We start from the raw sequence: 22120 nt of genomic DNA, 5'->3' as shown, positions 1-22120 counted from the left end.
ACGGCCCGCTACCAAAACCTGCGGACTCTCCTTCACTGCAGCCGACGTGAGTTAAACATTTAAACGTGTTAACCCTCGTAAGGCTGCAGGCCCAGACGGCATCCCCAGCCGCGTCCTCAGAGCATGCGCAGACCAGCTGGCTGGTGTGTTTACGAACATATTCAATCAATCCTTATCCCAGTCTGCTGTTCCCACATGCTTCAAGAGGGCCACCATTGTTGCTGTTCCCAAGAAAGCTAAGGTAACTGAGCTAAACGACTACCGCCCCGTAGCACTCACTTCCGCCATCATAAAGTGCTTTGAGAGACTAGTCAAGGACCATATCACCTCCACCCTACCCTACCTGACACCCTAGATCCACTCCAATTTGCTTACCGCCCCAATAGGTCCACAGACAACGCAATCGCAACCACACTGCACACTGCCCTAACCCATCTGGACAAAAGGAATACCTATGTGAGAATGCTGTTCATCGACTACAGCTCAGCATTTAACACCATAGTACCCTCCAAACTCGTCATCAAGCTTGAGACCCTGGGTCTCGACCCCGCCCTGTGCAACTGGGTACTGGACTTCCTGACGGGCCGCCCCCAGATGGTGAGGGTAGGTAACAACATCTCCACCCCGCTGATCCTCAACACTGGGGCCCCACAAGGGTGCGTTCTGAGCCCTCTCCTGTACTCCATGTTCACCCACGACTGCGTGGCCATGCATGCCTTCAACTTAATCATCAAGTTTGCAGACGACACTACAGTGGTAGGCTTGATTACCAACAACGACGAGACGGCCTACAGGGAGGAGGTGAGGGCCCTCGAAGTGTGGTGTCAGGAAAATAACCTCACACTCAACGTCAAAAAAACAAAGGAGATGATCGTGGACTTCAGGAAACAGCAGAGGGAGCACCCCCCTATCCACATCGACGGGACAGTAGTGGAGAGGGTAGAAAGGTTTAAGTTCCTCCGCGTACACATCACGGACAAACTGAATTGGTCCACCCACACAGACAGCATGGTGAAGCAGGCGCAGCAGCGCCTCTTCAACGTCAGGAGGCTGAAGAAATTTGGCTTGTCACCAAAAGCACTCACAAACTTTTACAGATGCACAATCGAGAGCATCCTGTTGGGTTGTATCACCGCCTGGTACGGCAACTGCTCCACCCACAACCGTAAGGCTCTCCAGAGGGTAGTGAGGTCTGCACAACGCATCACCGGGGGCAAGCTACCTGCCCTCCAGGACACCTACACCACCCAATGTCACAGGAAGGCCATAAAGATCATCAAGGACAACAACCACCCGAGCCACTGCCTGTTCACCCTGCTATCATCCAGAAGGCGAGGTCAGTACAGGTGCATCAAAGCAGAGACCGAGAGACTGAAAAACAGCTTCTATCTCAAGGCCACCAGACTGTTAAAAAGCCACCACTAACATTGAGTGGCTGCTGCCATATATGTAAAAAATGTATCACTAGCCACTTAAAAAATGCCACTTAATATAATGCTTACATGCCCTACATTACGCATCTCATATGTATATACTGTACTCTATACCACCTACTGCATCTTACCATCTTTATGTAATACATGTATCACTAGCCACTTTAAACAATGCCACTTAATATAATGTTTACATACCATACATTACGCATCTCATATGTATATACTGTACTCGATACCATCTACTGCATCTTGCCTATGCCGTTCTGTACCATCACTCATTCATATATCTTTATGTATATATTCTTCATCCCTTTACACTTGTGTGTATAAGGTAGCTGTTGTGAAATTGTTAGGTTAGATTACTCGTTGGTTATTACTGCATTGTCGGAACTAGAAGCACAAGCATTTTGCTACACTCGCATTAACATCTGCTAACCATGTGTATGTGACAAATACAATTCGATATGATTTGTTTATCACTACCAAGCTGGCAGTTCCATCCTCCCGAGATTAGAGGGACCTTGACAGGACTCCCTTTCCTGTCGTTAGTTTCCCAGAGTTCTAACCAAGTCAAGTCATGCATAGTCTAACGGTTCTCGTGGGCTGAAGGAAGAGTGGACCAAGGTGCAGCGTTTAAAGTGTTCATGATTTAATCCAAAAAACGAAATCGAACAAAAACAACAAACAGGAGAACGAAAGCGAAACAGTTCTGTCGGGTGCAGACACAAAACAGAAAACAACTACCCACAAACCACAGGTGGGAAAAGGATACCTAAGTATGGTTCTCAATCAGAGACAACGATAGACAGCTGCCTCTGATTGAGAACCACACCCGGTCAAACACATAGAAATAGAAAACATAGAACAAAAAAATAGAATGCCCACCCCAACTCACGCCCTGACCAAACCAAAATAGAGACATAAAAAGGATCTCTAAGGTCAGGGTGTGACAGTACCCCCCCCCCTCCAAAGGTGCGGACTCTGGCCGCAAAACCTAAACCTATAGGGGAGGGTCTGGGTGGGCATCTATCCGCGGTGGCGGCTCTGGTGCGGGACGTGGACCCCGCTCCAGCTTAAGCTTGGCCCACTTAGGTGGCGCCTCTGGAGCGGGGACCCTCGCCGCCGACCCCGGACTGGGGACCCTCGCAGCGGGCCCCGGACAGGAGGGCGACTCTGGCGGCTCCGGACAGGAGGGCGACTCCGGACAGGAGGGCGACTCTGGCGGTTCCGGACAGGAGGGAGACTCTGGCGGCCCCGGACAGGAGGGCGACGCTGGCGGCTCCGGACAGGAGGGCGACTCTGGCGGCTCCGGACAGGAGGGCGACTCCGGACAGGAGGGCGACTCTGGCGGCTCCGGACAGGAGGGAGACTCTGGCGGCTCCGGACAGGAGGGAGACTCTGGCGGCTCCGGACAGGAGGGAGACTCTGGCGGCTCCGGACAGGAGGGAGACTCCGGACAGGAGGGCGACTCTGGCGGCTCCGGACAGGAGGGAGACTCTGGCGGCTCCGGACAGGAGGGAGACTCTGGCGGCTCCGGACAGGAGGGAGACTCTGGCGGCTCTGGACAGGAGGGAGACTCTGGCAGCTCCGGACAGGTTGCAGGCACAGGACTCACCAGGCTGTGGAGACCTACTGGAGGCCTGGACCGTGGAGGAGGCACAGGATAAACCGGGCTGTGGGGGAACACTGGAAATCTGGTGCGTAGCCTTGGCACCACACTTCCAGGCTGAATGCCCACTCTAGCCCGGCACGTACGAGGAGCTGGAACAGGCCTCACTGGGTCCTCCTGACGAACTGGGGAAACCCTGCCTAGAGCCGGCGCAGGACTCACCGGGCTGTGGAGGCGCTCTGGAGGTCTGCCGCGCCAAGCTGGCACAAGACGTGCAGGGCTGGGGATGCACACAGGAGGCCTGGTGCGTGGGGCTGGCACAGTCTTCACCAGACGGCTAGCACGCACCTCAGGACGAGTATGGAGAGCTGACTCAGGTGACATCAAATCAAGGACACGCTCCGTCGGGCGGATGTCATGCATCATGCACCAACACAGCAACTCTCTCATTACTCTCTCCTCCAATTTCCCCATCAACTCCTTCACTGTCTCTGCTTTGCTCCCTTCGCTCACCTCCAATTTCACCCCGACTGGCTCTGGTTCCATCCTCGGCTCCCTACGGTAAGCACGGGGAGTTGGCTCAGGTCTGAATCCTGACTCTGCCACACTCCCCGTGTGCCCCACCCCCAAACATTTTGGGGGCTGCCTCTCGTGTCTGCTTCGTTGCCGTGACTCCTGGTAGCAAAGTTGTTCCTCCCTCGCTACTTCAGCCTGTTTCCATGGCAGGGTCTTGTCCCCTGCCATCACCTCCTCCCATGTCCACGATGTCCTCCACTCACTTTTCTCCCGGGCCCAGGATCCCTGCTCCTCCTGGCCATGCGCTTGGTCCTTTGGTGGCGGGATCTTCTGTTATGTGCGTCGTTAGAAGGAGACAAAGGCGCAGCGTGGTAAGCGTACATCTTTCTTTATTAAGATGAACACCAACAAAACAACAAAAGAATAAACAAACGTAAAGTTCTGCAGGGCTAGACAGCAACTGTGAAAAAACAAGATCCCACAAACTAGGGTGGAAAACAGGCTGCCTAAGTATGATTCCCAATCAGAGACAACGATAGACAGCTGCCTCTGATTGGGAACCATACCCGGCCCACAAAGAAATAGAAAACTAGAATGCCCACCCAAATCACACCCTGACCTAACCAAATAGAGAAATAAAAAGGCTCTCTAAGGTCAGGGCGTGACAAGTGCCTAGACCTGTATCCTGGAGGGAAAATATCAGGCCACTGAGACCTGTGTACTTTCATGGTTTACTTAATACAATTGAAAAAGAAAAAGAGAGCCCCACACCCTAGGAGTTCAGATGCAATAATTTTATATGCACAGTTTCTACAAAAAAGCTGTACAAACAAGCTTTCTACAAACACTGCGGGTCACTAATTTATATACTTTAAAGGATTTACTTAACACCATGTCTTCTTTCCACCTGAAATATGGGATGGGTCTCAAGAGAAAATGCTATGTGGTCTCAACACTAGACAGGGGCTTTGTCCCAAATGGCACCCTACTCCCTACATAGTGCACTACTTTTGGCCAGTGCCCTGTTGTCCCTGGTCAAAAGCAGTAAACTATACGGGGAATAGGGTGCCATTTGGGACGCAAGCAGGGATAGTGCTGGTCCTGACATTCGGCTGCCTACAGGGAGCTGACTAAGCAGAATGTCATTGTTCCACCAAGTGTGTGAGGACATTAGAGCAGTCCCCGACAAAAATATATATTGGTCCACCAAAAGTTGTCTGTTCTTTCGACCAATTGATCGGTCAACATTTTTAAATGTGTATTTTTCCATATATAGACATACCCTACGTGTTTAATAAAATCAACTATACGGATTGAGCTTACAGTTTGATGAAATAAGACAAATGCCTCAAGAGGGCGCCAGACGTTGTGGTGGCTTATTTCTGTATTTACCAAATGAGGAGAAACAAACTTCACACATCAGTCAGAGTTATACTTAAACTACATTTTTAATAATAATAAGAGCTTTGCAATAGCCTTTGACTTTCAATGATGCGCTATCTCTAATGAACCATTGAAAGTCACAACAGAAAAGTACAAAGATCTTTTATAGCCAAGATACAACCCTCTCAACCTACATGACGAACCACAGATCTTAGGAACAGTTCACAAAGGGACTTTATAATTGAGAAAGGAGTATCCAGATAACATTTGCAAAAAATTATCGTTCAGTTTGGTCCCTAAAACGAGGTTCTAATCTCGTTCCTGGTACTTCATTGCACAAAAACATTACCTCATGTTATCTGGAATGCTCTTTAGGTTTTATCACCCAAAGACATCGTAAATCTCCTCTGTCAGTGCTATTTCATATAGGCCCATCCTCAGTGGAACACACACACAATAGTTAACAGAACACTCTATTCTGGCAAATAAAACAACGATTATAATGCAATACAAGCATTATAACATAATCTTGCAATTTTCCACGACAACGTCTAGATAATCAGAAGAAAAACCTTAACCTTTACCCAACTATTCTCCTCCCGCTCTTGCTGGCTTTTGCAGATTATGCCATTACTCTCCTGAAGTTGCCGGTAATAGGCTACACGAGGAGTTGGCCACCTTTGTCATGTGGAATGACCATTTATCTTACCATTTCTACCGATGTACATGTCGGTTATGGTTTTCATATTCACATCTTCATTTAATTTAATAATGTCTTCATATCTCAATCATTGTCATGTGGTTATTGAAAATTCTATCCAAATCTAAAATGATACAAACCTAAAAAGTAACTTCTATTGCCCACTATGTTAAAATAGCCTACATAAAGCCAACAAATAAAAACATTGCATCCACAAGGTAGAAATAGAACCTATTTCAGTCCAATTCAAGCACTGATAAGAAGTAATCAGGTAGGCCTATTTTATGACGTTTCCACTGGATCAGAGCATGACATTTTCCCCTTTCAGGCAGAGGGGTTATAGAGAAGGAGCTGGAACAATTTTTCAAATACATTGAGGAACTATTGTAACTCTCAATGGATGTAAAAACAGACTTCGTTTGATTGCTGTTTGAGGTGAAGAAAACCTTACTTTGAGAAGCCATACATGTCATTAGTGGGGGTGTGTTAAGCAAATCAGAAATACTATCAGATCCCCAAATGGGCACATTTATATGCCACATTTACAGGCAGGCCAGGTAGCCTATTACAGGCAGGCCAGGAAGGCCTACTTCTCTGTGTGCGCGTGCTAGCTCAACATTGACAGGAGTTCTCAAAAAAAAGACAATGACTAAATTGACTAACTCGTAAATGGAATGAAATAAACCAAAACTTATTCCTCACAATTGTAGCATAGGTTTTGCTCTCTGCAAACAATGTGCCCACTCTGACAATGATAACGGGAAGACTGGAATAATAATATTGAATGCATTAACAGAAATTACCGTAACCAAGGTAACAAACATTGTGGATTAGAAATTATAGGCATTAACATTAAATGTACTATTGGTGATATATGTAATAGGGACTTGATCTACACTAACAATCAAATGCAAACATATCACATGGATTAGTTCACTGAGATGGGTGCAACTTTTCCCGTCCCTTCCTTATGTTTTATCTTTCTTTTCAGAATTGCCATACAACGATTACTTTGAGTAGTTTGGGCCTGACTTCAAGCTGCACATTAGCCCGTCTAACAACCAACCAGAACACATCGGAGGACATGGATAAGATCAAGTAAGGGCTGAGTCTGTCAGATGTATCATATCGTATGTACTTCAGTAACTCCAGTTGGATATGTCATATTCATGAATTTTGCATTGTGAGGTTGTTGCATCTGCATTGCCAGTACTGTATGAAACAGGCATTCTGGTGTGGGGGGGGGGGGGGGGGTTGTAGTCTACTTCCTTTATCCTTATTGTCACATTATCCACATTTCTTAGAGCCTTCTAGTGGGCTTTTGGGCTGATGGTGGTTACTGCACAGGTATTCGTTGCATTAAAAGCATTGACCTTTGTTTGAGAACCCGTCTGTTTGAGAACCCGTCTGTTTGAGAACCGGATGCTACCCTACGCCCCGGGGGTGGTGCAGATGCAGGCTATCCCTGAGGACGCCATCCCTGATGACACAGTGGACGAGGATACAGAGGACCCTGACAAACACATGTCCAGTAAGACACGCCTCCTTTAACCCATCACATCCTCTGAACCATCTCATTGACCTTCCCTGTAAATACTCTCTGTTGCAGTTATATCACTCAGTGTTCCATTTCATTTGTATTTTTTTTGCCAGGATAGTAAACTCCACTGTTTTCCAGTGAGACCTCGGCTCCATTCATATTGTATCAGCGGCTGTATTTTCCATATTCAATCATATTGGATCCCATTTTGGATCCCATTTTGGATCCTATTGCCAGCAGCAGCATCTGAATGGTGACTTCCTGTCTCGTTTCAGTCAGTGCTTCAGACAAGAGGATAGCCTCCGATGAGGAGTTCTCTGACTCGGAGGACAAGGGATAGGGAGGAATGAGGAACATGGCCGATAACAAAAAAGGAACGAAGCAGCCCCGGGTAGAGGAAGACAAAGAGCGAGAGGAGAAGAAAGAGTAAGTTGGTGAGTATTCAGAACTTGGTTATCCTGAGTACAAACCTTGCAAGAGCACTGAGTTCAATGTGATAGTAGAAAAGCACCTAGCAATATTTCATCCAAGTAGTGATAGCTTGATGTAATGCCGCTTGTGATGTAGTTTCCTAATGTATGTGTATATTTGTGCTGTTAGAGGTGAAAGAGGAGAAAGCAAAGGAAACAAGCACTGAGAAAACCGACACAAAGGTAAGAGTGACTGTGTTATCCATGCTAGTCTCTGCTATATTCACTTGTCAGGACTACACTTATAGTTGTAACATGCATTTATGATTTATTAGAGGTTGTCACAAATGTATTCAGACCTGACAGCGTCTTATGGAGGTGAAATGGCACTCTCATTTTTCCATCTGTTCTTTCTAGTGTGAAGAATGAGCAGACTAGTAGTGCCTGATTCAGCCACATGGTAGCACTGTGATCTCTCCATGGACAGTCCAGAGTGTGGCAGTCAGGGCAGCTCATCTCAGCTGATTCTACTCTCTCATGTCAGACTCCATAACTGAAGCATTATATTTATTGTCATTGATCTGTATCAAAGATCATTTCTTATATTGACAAGATGTTTGAGGGACCACTCTAGCAATGAAAATGCATGTCCTCAAAGATGGAAGTCAGGCAAGATCAGGTGGGACCATTCTAGCAATTTTATGAGAGGGCAGATACGCATGTGAACAACAGACAACTCTGATATAAAGTTGTTTTTTAAAAGTTGCCGAAATGCCACGTGCGTCCACTTATGTCAGTGCATTCGTAACAACCTAACCATTACACACCTTCTGTATCAGGGATCATCGACTAGATTTCGCTGTGGGCCAAATGTTTTTTTCTTGAGCAGATGGTCATAGGGCCGGAACATAATTATAAATAATTTGTAGACTGCAAATTGACCACAAGAAGCCCAAAAATATTTTTTTTTACTAAAACATAATCATTTCTAATCTTGCTTACATTTGTACATGATCATGTGTCTATTTTCTATCCATGGGAATTCTTGGGAACAGATTTTTATCAGAGCTTTTATCCGTAAACTGCATAGTGGACCCAGTTATAGTGTTCTCTTTCTTTCATCAATTTTTATCTTCATGTTTGATAAACACGCCCCGTTAAAGCGACTTAGGCTAAAAAAAATCAAACTAATTCTTGGTTCTCCTGTGATTTGAAAATCCTTTTCCTTCAAAAGAATCAAGCATGGGCCTTGTGAGGAAAACTGGTGAAACAGCTGATTGGCTGCTGTTATAAATAAATGGACTGTCACGTTCTGACCTTAGTTCCTTTTTTACGTCTTTATTTTAGTTGGTCAGGGTGTGAGTTGGGGTGGGCATTCTATGTTGTTTTTCTATGTTTTGTTCTGTTGTTATATTTCTATGTGTTTGGCCTAGTATAGTTCTCAATCAGAGGCAGGTGTCAGTCGTTGTCTCTGATTGGGAGCCATATTTAGGTAGCCTGTTTTCTATTGTGTTTTGTGGGTGGTTGGTTCCTGTTTCAGTGTTTGCACCATATGGGACTGTTTCAGTTGTTTGTTTGTTTGTTTGTTTGTTTGTTTGTTTGTTTGTTTGTTTGTTTGTTTGTTTGTTTGTTTGTGTTTTGTTCTTTTTTGTTCTTTTTTGTTACCACGCTGCACATTGGTCTGATCCTTGCTACTCCTCTTCAGACGAAGAGGAAATCCGTTACATGGACCGAAGGAATAAAAAAGGCAAAATCTAGGTATTTTCTTGATGCTATGACAGAGTCTGCTGGTGATCCCTCTAAATTCTGGTACACTGTTAACTCACTTAAACAAGGAAACTCCTTGACTTCCCTGCCGAAGCAAATTACATCGGAATCTGGGATCATCAGTGACCGAACTGAAATTTGTGATGTTTTTAATAAGCATTTTATTTCTGATGGTTTTCTTTTTGAAAGAAAAAATGGCTAACATGGTCCTGACCGGTCTATTGTTTCAGCCCCTCGGCCTTCAGCTGATGTGGAAAACAGTAAGCCGGTTTTTAATTTTCAAAAAGTCACAGAAGATGAGGTCTTATCTGCACTATCTGCTATAGATTCTAAGGCACTGACAATCTGGATCCATATTTACTTAAGTGTGCGGCACCTATTATTGCTTGTGCAGTGACGCATATCTTTAATCAAACATTAGTTGTAGGAAAGATTCCTAAAGCTTGGAAAACAGCTTTTGTTTTACCACTCCTCAAGGGAGGCGATGGTAGTGAATTGGATAATTATCGGCCCATCTCTAAGCTCTCCTGTTTGGCTAAAATTCTAGAGTCATTGGTGAATTGGCAACTACAATCTTTTTTAACTGTTAACAATACTCTTTCTAGCAATCAATCTGGCTTCAGACCTAAACACAGTACTATTACGGCCAATGTACGTGTTGTAAATTATATTACTAATGCCCTAGATAATAGAAACTACTGTGCCGCCTTGTTCATAGATTTGTCTAAAGATTTTGACACTGTAGACCATGCGATACTTTTGGGTAAGCTGTCGTTAATGGGACTGGGATCGGATGCCTGTCGTTGGTTTCATGACTATCTAAAGGATAGAAGTCAGGCTGTAAAAGTCGACGGCATCCAGTCGGAGCCATTGGAGTTGGTTAAAGGGGTCCAACAAGGTTCTATACTTGGTCCATTACTGTTTACTCTCTACATAAACAATATCGGTGATGAGATACGAAAGTGTAAATTTCATTTACATGCTGATGACACTGTCATGTACTCTATCGCTTCAACGGCTGACCAAGCATTATCACTATTGGAGACAGATTTGAAGATATTACAAGGGTATTTTATACAGCTGAAACGTGTTTTTAAATGCAAAGAAAACACATTTTATGATTTTTAATAGATTCAAAAAGTTGGTTGAAAATACACTTGCACGTACGAGCTTAGATGGCTCTCGAATTAATCAGGTCTCTGCATATAAATACTTAGGGATATGGTTGGATGATAAACTGTCTTTTAAAATGCATTTTGATGAACTTTGTAAACGGCTAAAAATCAAGCTAGGCTTCCTCTATAGAAACAGGACATGTTTGTCCTCTACAAATAGAAGACAAATTGTGCACGCTTATACCTTTGTTGAAATAAAGGTATAATCATTTCCCAAATTAAAATCACTTGGAGCTGACTTCCTATTGTTTTTACAGTCATGTCCAACAATAAAAAATAAAAAAAGTGTTTTGGTTTTTTTTATTGCTCAGAAAACTTGGGGGGGGACAAATAAAACCCGCTGGCCGCCAGTTGGAGAACCCTGTTCTATTTGATCAAATAAATCTCACGTAGCAAATTAGAAATTACATTTTATGTTGACTAATTTCTACACTTTCTCATTGACCTCCATTACAACAACGCCTAAATTTGTGGTCTTATTTTCATGGACAGATTTTAGGCAAAAAAACACTACCTTTGCCTCATCCTCTCTATATGTCCTAGTTGTACGTTGTTGTGAAGATTTAGTTTCCTTTGTGTACTGTAACAGTTGATTTCTAGGATTCACAAAAACAACCTGGATTTGCTGTGCTTCCCTTTAGTACTCCTTGTATGCACTTATAGTGTGATGTTCTTTATCTTCTGAATGAAATATCCACCTTTTAATTAATGAAATGTTTTTAGGGAAGATTATGTGGGTGTTCCCGTAATTGAACCTACTATCATTTCATATTTGTTGAAAATGGGATATTTTGCATTTGCCAATTAAAACCTTTGTATACTAACGTTAATTCTTAGTGTGAATGCATGAATTGGAGTAGTTAGAAATCAGTTAAAGTATGTGTTAAATATGCTAAATCCACCATGATCATGTAAATTATTGATACCCATTGAGTCTTGAAGAATATACATTTTAAATGCCATGAGTTTAGGTCAAATGTAACCAACCCTATCATAATCCAATATATAAGGTTGTTTTACTCTATTATTTGTAAACAATGTACTGTATTTGCAAATCTGCATAATGTACAATGTCAAATCTAAGATACAAAACCTACTAGAGATTTTTGTGGTTGATGCATTACATGGCAGCCACACGATGGCGTTATAACAAATAATACACAGGCCATTATTTTCATCAACACACACCTACAATTTAAACCGCCATTATTGCTAGCTAATACAACCTTGATCTTCGAGTTGTGTGGACTGTAGACCTGATGAACAGACAAAGTATATTTAGATTTTCAGTCCAGTAACTTACTAGTATTAGTGATTACATGCACCTGCAAGCGGGAAGCGAGCGTGTGTGGATTTAAAAACTTGAGGAAGCTGCAACCAGTCAGTGAAGATTGGAGTAGCATGTGCACATGCTTTTTTGTGGCCTACCCATAGCTGTGGGAAGATGTTTTGGGTTGCGGCCTTCCACCCTCGCTTATATGGTGCTCTCACCAGGAATCATAAAGGCGTAGTTCACTGATTTGATTGAAAAAACACGACGACCGGAGTAATAAAGGCCTGTGACCACCAAAAAATGTTGGTAAAAAACAAATACATGGGCTTGCTGCAGCACCCTCAGCACCTCTACTTCCTGCAACTATGGGCAACTAGAATTTGTTCTTAACTGACAATTTATGAGGCATGTATAACATGCTCTTTAGTTGTTGCAATTATTGCAATGTAGTATAACGTAACTTGATACAGAATGATATATGCTACAATGTTGCAGCTCCCCAACTGCTCATTGAGTCATTTGCCAATTTCACTTTACTTGGAACCTGTTGCACAGGCCACTGTGTCACGTTCTGACCATAGTTCTTGTGTGTTGTGCTTGTTTTAGTGTTGGTCAGAACGTGAGCTGGGTGGGTATTCTATGTTGTGTGTCTAGTTTGTCTGTTTCTGTGTTCGGCCTAATATGGTTCTCAATCAGAGGCAGCTGTCAATCGTTGTTCCTGATTGGGAATCATATATAGGTGGCTTGTTTTGTGTTGTGGATTTGTGGGTGGTTGATTCCTGTCTTTGTGTTTTCTATGCACCAGCTAGGACTGTATCGGTTTGCCACATTTATTTACTTTGTATTTGTTAAGTGTTCACGTTTATCGTTCGTATTAAACATGTTGAGCACTGGCTACGCTGCGTGTTGGTCTGATCCCTGTTATATGCCCTCTTCTAGTGAAGAGAGGGAAGGCTGCCGTTACACACTGCCACAGTTTTGACCAAGAAGCCACAATCTTCATGAGGTAGTACGTAAACTAGGCTAATATGAAATCTTTCCTATTTCTGCAGCAAATGAACAGGAACAGATGCCAAATGACTAGTCAGTTGTGAAATAGGCCTTTCCTTGGAAAGGTTTGCACCCAATGCATCTGACATCAAAATATGTTTTGTGTCTGCAACACCATTCATTGAGTCTCTGAAGCTGAAGAGCATGGTAACAGGTTAATGAACACCTCCTTACAGATTATATGGCCCATATAGGCCCTAAGCTATAATAGAAACTAACATATAACATGTAAACACTGTAGCCGGGCCTTCTACTGCCAGGTGTTAACCCAGCTACTGTAAAATAGGTACATTTTAGTCTCTAAACATGGGCACCTTGGGAACTTTGACTAGGTTACTTGTGAGCTAACCTGGCCGGGAGGGAGCCCTGGCCCTGAAACAAAATCTGTGATAAGCATATTGCATTGTCCAAGTGTAGCTTCAAACCACCGTATTGATGGTTTATTTTAATGTCTTGGGTGGGTCTGCGATTGATTCATTGTTCAACGTCATTGCAAAGTATTGAGTCTGCAGTGACGGTCTCTTGCTAGAGCAATGAGCTGCTCAATAGAGCTGCACTGACTTTTTTTAAATTTTCAGTTGGCATTGTACCAGTCAGAGAATAACTATTGTTCTACAATCTCACACCAGTCAAAATATAATTAGTGAACGTAGTTAATGTCAGTGACGTAGGCAGCATCTGATGTTGAGGTGGAATAGCACTCTAATAGTGGAACTTGCAATGAACAAAACCTGATCCCTGTGACAAACACATGTACAGTGCATTCTGAAAGTATTCAGACCCCTTGACTTATTTCACATTTTGTTACATTACAGCCTTATTCTAAAATTGATTTGAGTTGTTTTTTCCCCCCTCAAATCTACAGACTGTATCCCATAATGACAATACAAAAACAGGTTTATACATTTACATAAGTATTCAGACCCTTTACTTTGCTGAAGCACCTTCGGCAACGATTACAGCCGTGAGTCTTCTTGGGTATGACGTTAATAAGTTTGGCACACGTATTTGGGGAGCTTCTCCCATTCTTCTCTGCAGAGCCTCTCAAGCTCTGTCAGGTTGGATGGGGAGCGTCGCTGCACAGCTATTTTCAGGTTTCTCAAGAGATGTTTGATCGGTTTTCAGTCCGGTGCCACATTTCCCTTAGAAGTGACGCTTGGCATTCAGGCCAAAGAGTTTAATCTTGGTTTCCTCAGACCAGAGAATCTTGTCTGATTGGTGGAGTCCTGCAGAGATGGTTGTTCTTCTGGAAAGTTTTCCCATCTCCACAGAGGAACTCTGGAGCTCTGTCACTCCCTGACTAAGGCCCTTCTCCCCCGATTGCTCAGTTCGGCTGGGCGGACAGTTCTAGGTAAAGTCTTAGTGGTTCCAAACTTCTTCCATTTAAGAATTTTGGAGGCCACTGTGTTCTTCAATGCTGCATGATTTTTTTGCTAGCCTTCCCCAGATCAACACAATCCTGTTTCTGAGCTCTACGGACAATTCCTTCAACGTTATTTCTTGGGTTTTACTTTGACATGCACTGTCAACTGTGAGACCTTATATAGACAGGTGTCTGCCTTTCCAAATCATGTCCAATCAATTGTATTTACCACAGGTGAACTCCAATCGTTGTAGAAACAGTTCAAGGATGATCAATGGAAACAGGATGCACCTGAGCTCAATTTCAAGTCTCATAGCAAAGGGTCTGAATACTTATGTAAATTGTGTGTGTAGATTGATGAGGAAAACAATGAATTTAATCCATGTTAGAATAAGGCTGTAACAATCAAGTGTGGAAAAGTCAAGGGGTCTGAATACTCTCCAAAGGCACTGTATTCAGGTCCATACTTGCTTTGAACAAGTTAGACCTAGTTTATGTTAGTTGTAATGTGAGATTAAATATATTTGGCCAAACAATTGAGTCCATGTTGGACTTTTGTAGACGACCGAGGGGCATTGACACTGGCTGTGATCAGCTGTAACAGTATAAATTAAAATCCTAGGCAAAACCATCTTGGTGTTGTTGCTCAAGGCAAGGTGCTTCTGCAAACATACCGTAACATTTGAGTATGTAGAAAAGGCAGTTAACAGTAGTGTATTCAGGTTAACACACTTGTATCCAATGATGACAAGTCTTCACTTAGCTGTTGAAATTACTCAATTTACCACCTCCATCTTTACAGTTAACTGAACAAAAATTGGTTAAATGAAAACACAGATGCTGCACAAATTTTATTCACATTTATTTTTGCTTTTAGTGTGCTCACAGAAAATTAGAACACCTTAAGCAGGAGTTTAATAGCAATTTTTGTAAGCAAAGTTACATTCCATCTCTAAGTCAAATTGGTAAAACCTTCTCCAGTATTTACAAAAGAAAAGAAAGAGACAAGATGCTACACAAACATTGCATCTGATAGAGATTCCTTAATTTGTCAAAGACCACTGAAAAGCATTGTCTCCTGTAATCAAAACATACCACAGTATATAAACAGTAACCATTCCACTTATCACAGCTTGGTTGAGTTCAAAATTGCTTAAAAGGTCTTCCAGGATGAATTTGTTTTCGTTATCTTACAAAAATGAGCGGGTGGAAAAAGAGCTGCAAACTTCATGTGCTTCTTGAGATCAAGATTTCATTTGTACAATAATCACAGTTAAAAACACCCCGCCTATACATACTTACACTTTATTAAGGTCATAAAACCAGCAATAAACAATAAAGCCTATACAACTTGTATTTCTACTGAATCACTGACTGGTACAGCTAATGAGAAGTGAAAAGCTCCTATGATTTCTTTTAAATGACTTCCTAAACCTAACTCTGGGAATTTAATATTTTGTCTCATAGTATAAATGACTTAGTGTTGTTAATCGCATGGTACTCTCGTGGTACACAGATGTTGGTCGTTTCATTCAAATTTTTTAAGATTACTCTTTACATCAGTCTGTGGCACAGTTGTGCCACCTTCTATTCCATCCCCTGCCCACCCCAAAATCCCCTTCATTTACAACTCATCTTTTCCCCACCTCCTTCATACCATGGGGATGTCCATACATTGACAAGTTTACATTTTGTATAAAACTGCAAAACCAAAAACATTTAATACTGATGCAAAAAATATATGGCAGAGTGTGGATGTATTCTTTCTGTAGTATTACATTTAAGCCACCCACCTCTGCCCGTTGGAATGGTAGTAACAATGGACCGAGACAGGTTTTGTGGAGGGGGAAGGGAAAACCAAAAAAAGGAAAGCTTTAAAATATCCCTGGTTGTAGACAAGTTCTCCAAAGCCATCAATTGGCACCACTCCAACATACAAACAGGGAAATGTTCTTTGATTATCTTTTTTTCTCCTTTTTAAATTTTAATTAATTCTGTTTTGCTCTGAGTTTCCAGCTTTACTCAACAGCAGCTTCTGCAGTAACGGGGGCTTCTGGACTGGATGCAGCCTCTGTTGCAGGTGCAGCCTCCTCCGAGATGGGTGCCTCCTCTGCAGCAGCAGGCTCGGCTGGCTTCTCTTCTGCTTTTGGCTCCTCGGTGGCTTGGGCTACCTTGGCCTCCTCAGCGGGGGCTGCTGCTGTTTCCTCAGGCTTGGCCTCTGCAGGGCTAGCTGTTTCCTTAGCCTCCTCCTCAGCAGCAGTGGGTGCAGCCTCTCCCTCAGCAGGCTTGGCCTCCTCACCCTCTGCCGCGACCTCTGGGGCCTCGGCTGTCTCAGCCTTGGCCTCCTCAGTGGACACAGCAGCCTCCTCACCCTCTGCCCCATCGCCAGTCTCCTTTTTGGTCTTCTTGAAGGAGAAGCCGCTGAGCTTGAAGGACTTTTTGAATGAGAAGCGCTTCTTCTTCTTTTTGGGGGTCTCGTTGCTGGTTGAAGCCGTGGCTCCCTCCGGCTTGGTGGCCTCACCCTCGGCTGCTGGAGACACAATCTCTGCATTCTCTGTCTTCACCCCATCTACTGCCGCCACTTCTGCAGGTGCAGCCTCCTCTTTTGGAGCCTCCTCAGCTGTGGTGCTGCCATTGGCCTGCACCTCTTTGCCTGCCTCGGCAGCTGCAGGAGAGGCATCCCCATTCACTTTCAAATGGCCATTTTCCTAAAGAGAAATTGAAGTCTTATCATACAAGAAGCAAACGTGGAAATATAACGTGTGGCATGGACCATAGCCACACAGTTACACAAGGGACAGTAGACGCCACAAATTCAACTGAGACCAAAGCATATAGCCTCATCTCAAGTTTTTACCTGTTTAGTATCACTGGGCTTTCAGGCACGTGCGGCGGTAATTACTTTGCGAGTTACGAATTCAACACAATTTTTTTGCGATTCATGATTGAAACATTTCCCCACAAATCACAAGCGAGAATGAGCCGATTCCAGCAATGACGGAGGCAATGTTTCGGGTGTTTCACTAGGGGGCGATGCGCCTCTGCTAGTCTCTCCAATACCGAGGCACCAACGCAAAGCAGCTGCTCATTAAAACAGCAGATGCTCATTAATACACCCGACTACGCAGAGCAGCGTCTAGATGGATATCTCAAAAAACTACACAGAACCTTCAAGCAGTATTTTTTTTAGCAATATCGCGTTCATAAATAACACCCTTTCCAACACTTATTATAAGATCTACAGGACGGGCGCATTATTCGAATTTGGCTCCCCTGCCTTCAGTGTCATAGTAACCGTCCCTGCTCTCTACTCGAGCATCTGTAACAAAAGGCGAGGTGATGTTAGCTGACCGTGGCAAGCCATTGTTGGCGTCGTGCATCTCCCCCATTCACTTACCGATAGCATCAAGTTATTACATTTGTGCTCAGTTTTAAATATGATTTTGATTCAAAACATGATCGATCCAATTGCCATTTAACAATACATGGCTACATATGGACCGACCCTACAATGTGATACCAATTCCCAATGTCTCACAATCGGACATTTCAAACAAAGGCTGTAACCCCATTATCGGTGTGGAAATCCCCACATCGCAAATGAGTCAATGAAAACGAGTGTTTAATTTACATTTGTCTCCAAAAAATTATCCAAATCAGTTTGCCTTCATATATTTTTTAGAAATTACATTTCAACTCAATGATCAAATGTTAGATTAAATAGTACTGATTATATAGAACATGTAGACTTATGAATCAATGTTTTCCCTTCGTGGTCGTTTGCTCCAACAGCCCGGCGTGCGTCTCCATAAGTGCCCACAATAACGCAGAGAGAACTTTTACGCAAACCAACGGTATACATATATTTCCCTTAACAAACGCAATTACCTGTCCATTGGTCTTGGTTGGTGAAGTGGCAGCCTCTCCAGGCTTTTCAACCGCGGTTTCGCCATTTGCAGCTGTCTTGGAGAATTGCGCTCCCATGCTTTCGCTCCAACAAAGAAACTCAACAGATCCAAAAAAAAAACGAACAAAGACCACTAGCCTCTTTTTTAAACGCAAGCTCTTTGCGAAGGTTCCTCTTTGAAAAGTTTACTGGAGAAGCAATCAAAGTCCAGTCGCAGTGAACAAAATGGGAAAATGTCAGAAGAAAACCTGCCAACTGAAGAGAAGTAATAAAAAATCCCAGATTTGTGGCTTTCGCTGTAGACAGGGTGGAAAATGGAGAAATTTCCCTTGTTGCTAATAAGATGCGGAGTCCAACGCCCAAGTGCACAGATGAATGAGCATTCCGAGCGATGACGGCATCCGCGCTCAGATCCAGCCAATCAGAGTCCTCACACAGAAAGTGGGCAAGGCTTAAAAACGAGTTAAACAATAGATTTTTTTCAGATTGTAACAAATATGAAAAATATTATCTTGTCGCGGCAACAAATTTTACTTTCAAAATCACAAAATAAAAAAAAGTCGACCGAGAATGTAATTTGGGCAATTATGGTGCATACAGAGGTTTGAAATACGTTCTAATCACTCATAACAAAGTCATACCTAATTATTGATTAACAATGATACATTTGTTAGGGTGACATTATTGTTTGTAACAATTTCATCTCAATTATGCAATGTGAATATTAGGAATCGGCATTTGCGTTAGGTAGAAATTGGTGTTTGGCTTTTTGGCTCAGTGAGCTCGAGCAGGCACCACTTTCAGAACGTGCTCTGAATACAGCCAGGTTCACTTGAAACAGACAGTGTTCATAGAAGGTATATTTAGTGGCGGCTGTTTTTCATATTGAAAAAATACTGCTTATGTGAGAATCAAATATTGATAAAATGCACATTTCAACCCTTTGCCATCTTGTAAGAAATACATTTCAAGTCACAATATGCACCACATTTAAGTTACGTTTATATATTTTTTAATTTAAGATGTTTATTGTTAATAAAGATACCGTCGAATGGATTGCATCATTCGGTGTATTCTACAGTATATAACACGTCAGTTAGGATATTAATAATGAGCAATTATGGTGCAGGGTTTTCCCCTCAATGCACACCGTGTGTATACACAATAAATTGAACGAATAATATTTTAGTGTCCCGTTATGCCTATCAAATGAAACGAGAGGGAGGGGCGACAGGCTTAAATTAAAGCTATATAAAATGCAATAGCCTTGGCTAATAAATACACGTTTAAAGTCAGGGCGTTCAAAAACGTTGCTGTGGAAATTCTAAAATGTCTTGACAACATGGTCTAACTGTAATTTTCCCTCATTGATTGCAATACTTATTGGCAGTGATATATATGTAGTCTATGGAAATAATCGTATTTGGATTTATTGAACACATTTTCTTTTTTTCTAAACTCAAACGTTCAGTGTTCTCCTATTGTCTTGCCGCTCGGAATCATCATGTTTCCATGGTAATCTGACTGGCAAAACTGATGTCAAAGCTTCAGGGAGAGGCGAGTAGTAGACTTGCACAAAGCTTTCAGCGCACGGTCAGCGTCTCAGCAGAGTAGTGTCATTCGAACGCGGTAGGCAAAACTCCACGGAATCTTGAGGATGGTGAATGAGAGAACTCATTATTGAGCGTACTAGAGCACAAATGGTGGGTGGTGAGTTGTATTTTCGTAAAGTTAGGTCTTCGGATATTTTATTAGAGTCAGCGGCCGTGTTCGAGATAATTAAAACGTAATGCATCATGGGTAAATTGTGACTGACTGATGTACAAGTAATAATGAGTAGTTATTTATGATACAATTTTCTTTGTAGATCTGTCAGTCGGCTATCGCCTGCACTGTCGCCTGCAATGCCGAACAAGCCCAATGAGAAGGACATGATGCGGCGATTCAATTGTCATTGTCAAGTGGAGACTGACTGCAATGTAAGGCCAAATCATTCAGGGGATCTACTATGCTGAAGACACCCCTAGTTGACTGATTGCGGAAGTTGCATACTTTTGGCATTATGCACAACTTTTTGGAGACTCATTTGGAACCCAAGTGGTCACCATTCTGCTTTTCTTCTCTGCTTTTCCAAGACACATTAGCTGGACTGAAATATACTTTTACTGTATTGAAGACCTAGTTCAATATATGTTATCTTGTGAAGTATGTTGGAGATGTTTATTTAGTGAACTTATAAGATAAAGTTAAACCTTGATGTGTTTTTGCCTTACTTTGCAAGCCATATTGGTTTGTGTAAGGATCCAGAAATATTATGCATGATATGATTTATCACTAGTGTGTATGTCTGTCATTTTGTCTTGCATTCATTTTGCAAGTTGTCATATTTCCATTGTGAAGATGTGTGGTAACAAAAGCACAGTAAAGATGACCATCTCATATTCACACTTCCCTGTCTGGGCATGGTTCTGCAAAATAGTTTGTCCACAGTTTCATAGTTGTGGTGTTACACAAACACACACACACATTCCCCAAGTTGGACAAATAACTTATGGCACTTTGCTTATTTCACTTATCTGAGAAATAGGAATGGTGACAAATGATGGTTGAAGACTTTCTCTTCACGGGTGACAGGTCAGGGGCAAAGAGCCTTTCAGGGTCAGTGATAAAACTGATAGCCATTCTCTCTCTCCCTGCACATTTCTTTCTCAACAGCTCCCCTTGGAAGAATTCTGCTAAAATATCCTCTGTGTACAACGTAGAACACCAAATAATGCATGCAGAGCAGAATTAGGCCGATACCCGCTAATTATCAAAATCCAGAAAAGAGCCATTAAATTCTACAACCACCTAAAAGGAAGCGATTCCCAAACCTTCCATAACAAAGCCATCACCTACAGAGAGATTAACCTGGAGAAGAGTCCCCTAAAGCAAGCTGGTCCTGGGGCTCTGTTCACAAACACAAACACACCCCACAGAGCCCAAGGACAGCAACACAATTAGACCCAACCAAATCATGAGAAAACAAAAAGATAATTACTTGACACGTTAGAAATAATTAATTAATTCCTGACCACTGTGACGGACCCAAACTTAAGGAAAGCTTTGACTATGTACAGACTCAGTGAGCCAAGCCTTGCTATTGAGAAAGGCCACCGTAGGCAGACCTGGTTCTCAAGAGAAGACAGGCTATGTGTACACTGCCCACAAAATGAGGTGTAAACTGAGCTGCACTTCCTAACCTCCTGCCCAATGTATGACCATATTAGAGACACATATTTCCCTCAGATTACACAGATCCACAAAGAATTAGAAAACAAACCCGATTTTAATAAACTCCCATATCTACTGGGTGAAATACCACAGTGTGCCATCACAGCAGCAATATTTGTGACCTGTTGACACAAAAAAAGGTTAACCAGTGAAGATCAAACACCATTGTAAATACAACCCATATTTATACTTATTTATTTTCCCTATTGTACTTTAACCATTTGTACATCGTTAAAACACTGTATATATACCTAATATGACATTTGTAATGTCTTTATTATTTTGGAACTTCTGTGAGTGTAATGTTTACTGTTCATATTTATTGTTTATTTCACTTTTGTATATTATCTACTTCACTTGCTTTGGCAATGTTAACATATGTTTCCCATGCCAATAAAGCCCCGTGAATTGAATTGAAAGAGCAGTGTGTTGGGTGAGATGACATATCACAGTAAACACTGTGGCAGCAAATCAGGAGCTACAGCCACTTAGAGTAGTCACTCAGCTACACTCTTGAGCTCTGAGTCTCCCCCTTGTCATTCTCTCAGCTAAATGATGGTTTAACAAGCCCCAGTCATTTTGGCAGTGGTGGAGAGGGGAGGAGGAGGGAGGGGGGTTCTGCAGAAGAGAGGAAGTGGTCTCCCGAAAGTTTCAGTTACTCACAGCACAGGCTTGTTGACATCTAGTGATTGGCCCTAGGGGGAAGTGAGTGTTCAAA

The 22120-nt window shown here is 42.7% G+C and overlaps 1 protein-coding gene and 1 long non-coding RNA gene across 2 annotated transcripts; one reads left to right on the top strand and one right to left on the bottom strand.

Annotated features, from left to right (window-relative positions):
- Nucleotides 1–15067: 15067 nt before the first annotated feature.
- LOC129817556 (myristoylated alanine-rich C-kinase substrate-like) lies at nucleotides 15068–18490 on the bottom strand. The gene is made up of 2 exons (XM_055872938.1): nucleotides 18111–18490; nucleotides 15068–16930 (listed from the first exon to the last, which is right to left on the bottom strand). The coding sequence occupies exons 1-2, from the start codon at nucleotides 18204–18206 to the stop codon at nucleotides 16241–16243; spliced, it is 786 nt and encodes a 261-aa protein (XP_055728913.1). The 5' UTR covers nucleotides 18207–18490; the 3' UTR covers nucleotides 15068–16240.
- Nucleotides 18491–18543: 53 nt separating this feature from the next.
- On the top strand, nucleotides 18544–21815 carry LOC129817557 (uncharacterized). The gene is made up of 2 exons (XR_008753715.1): nucleotides 18544–19832; nucleotides 19997–21815. It is a non-coding gene; the product is annotated as an uncharacterized LOC129817557 (long non-coding RNA).
- The last annotated feature ends 305 nt before the right edge of the window (nucleotides 21816–22120 follow it).

The sequence above is a fragment of the Salvelinus fontinalis genome, chromosome 20 (assembly GCF_029448725.1).
Source record: "Salvelinus fontinalis isolate EN_2023a chromosome 20, ASM2944872v1, whole genome shotgun sequence".
Lineage (NCBI taxonomy): Eukaryota > Metazoa > Chordata > Actinopteri > Salmoniformes > Salmonidae > Salvelinus > Salvelinus fontinalis.
This window is presented reverse-complemented; position numbering and strand designations above follow the sequence as displayed.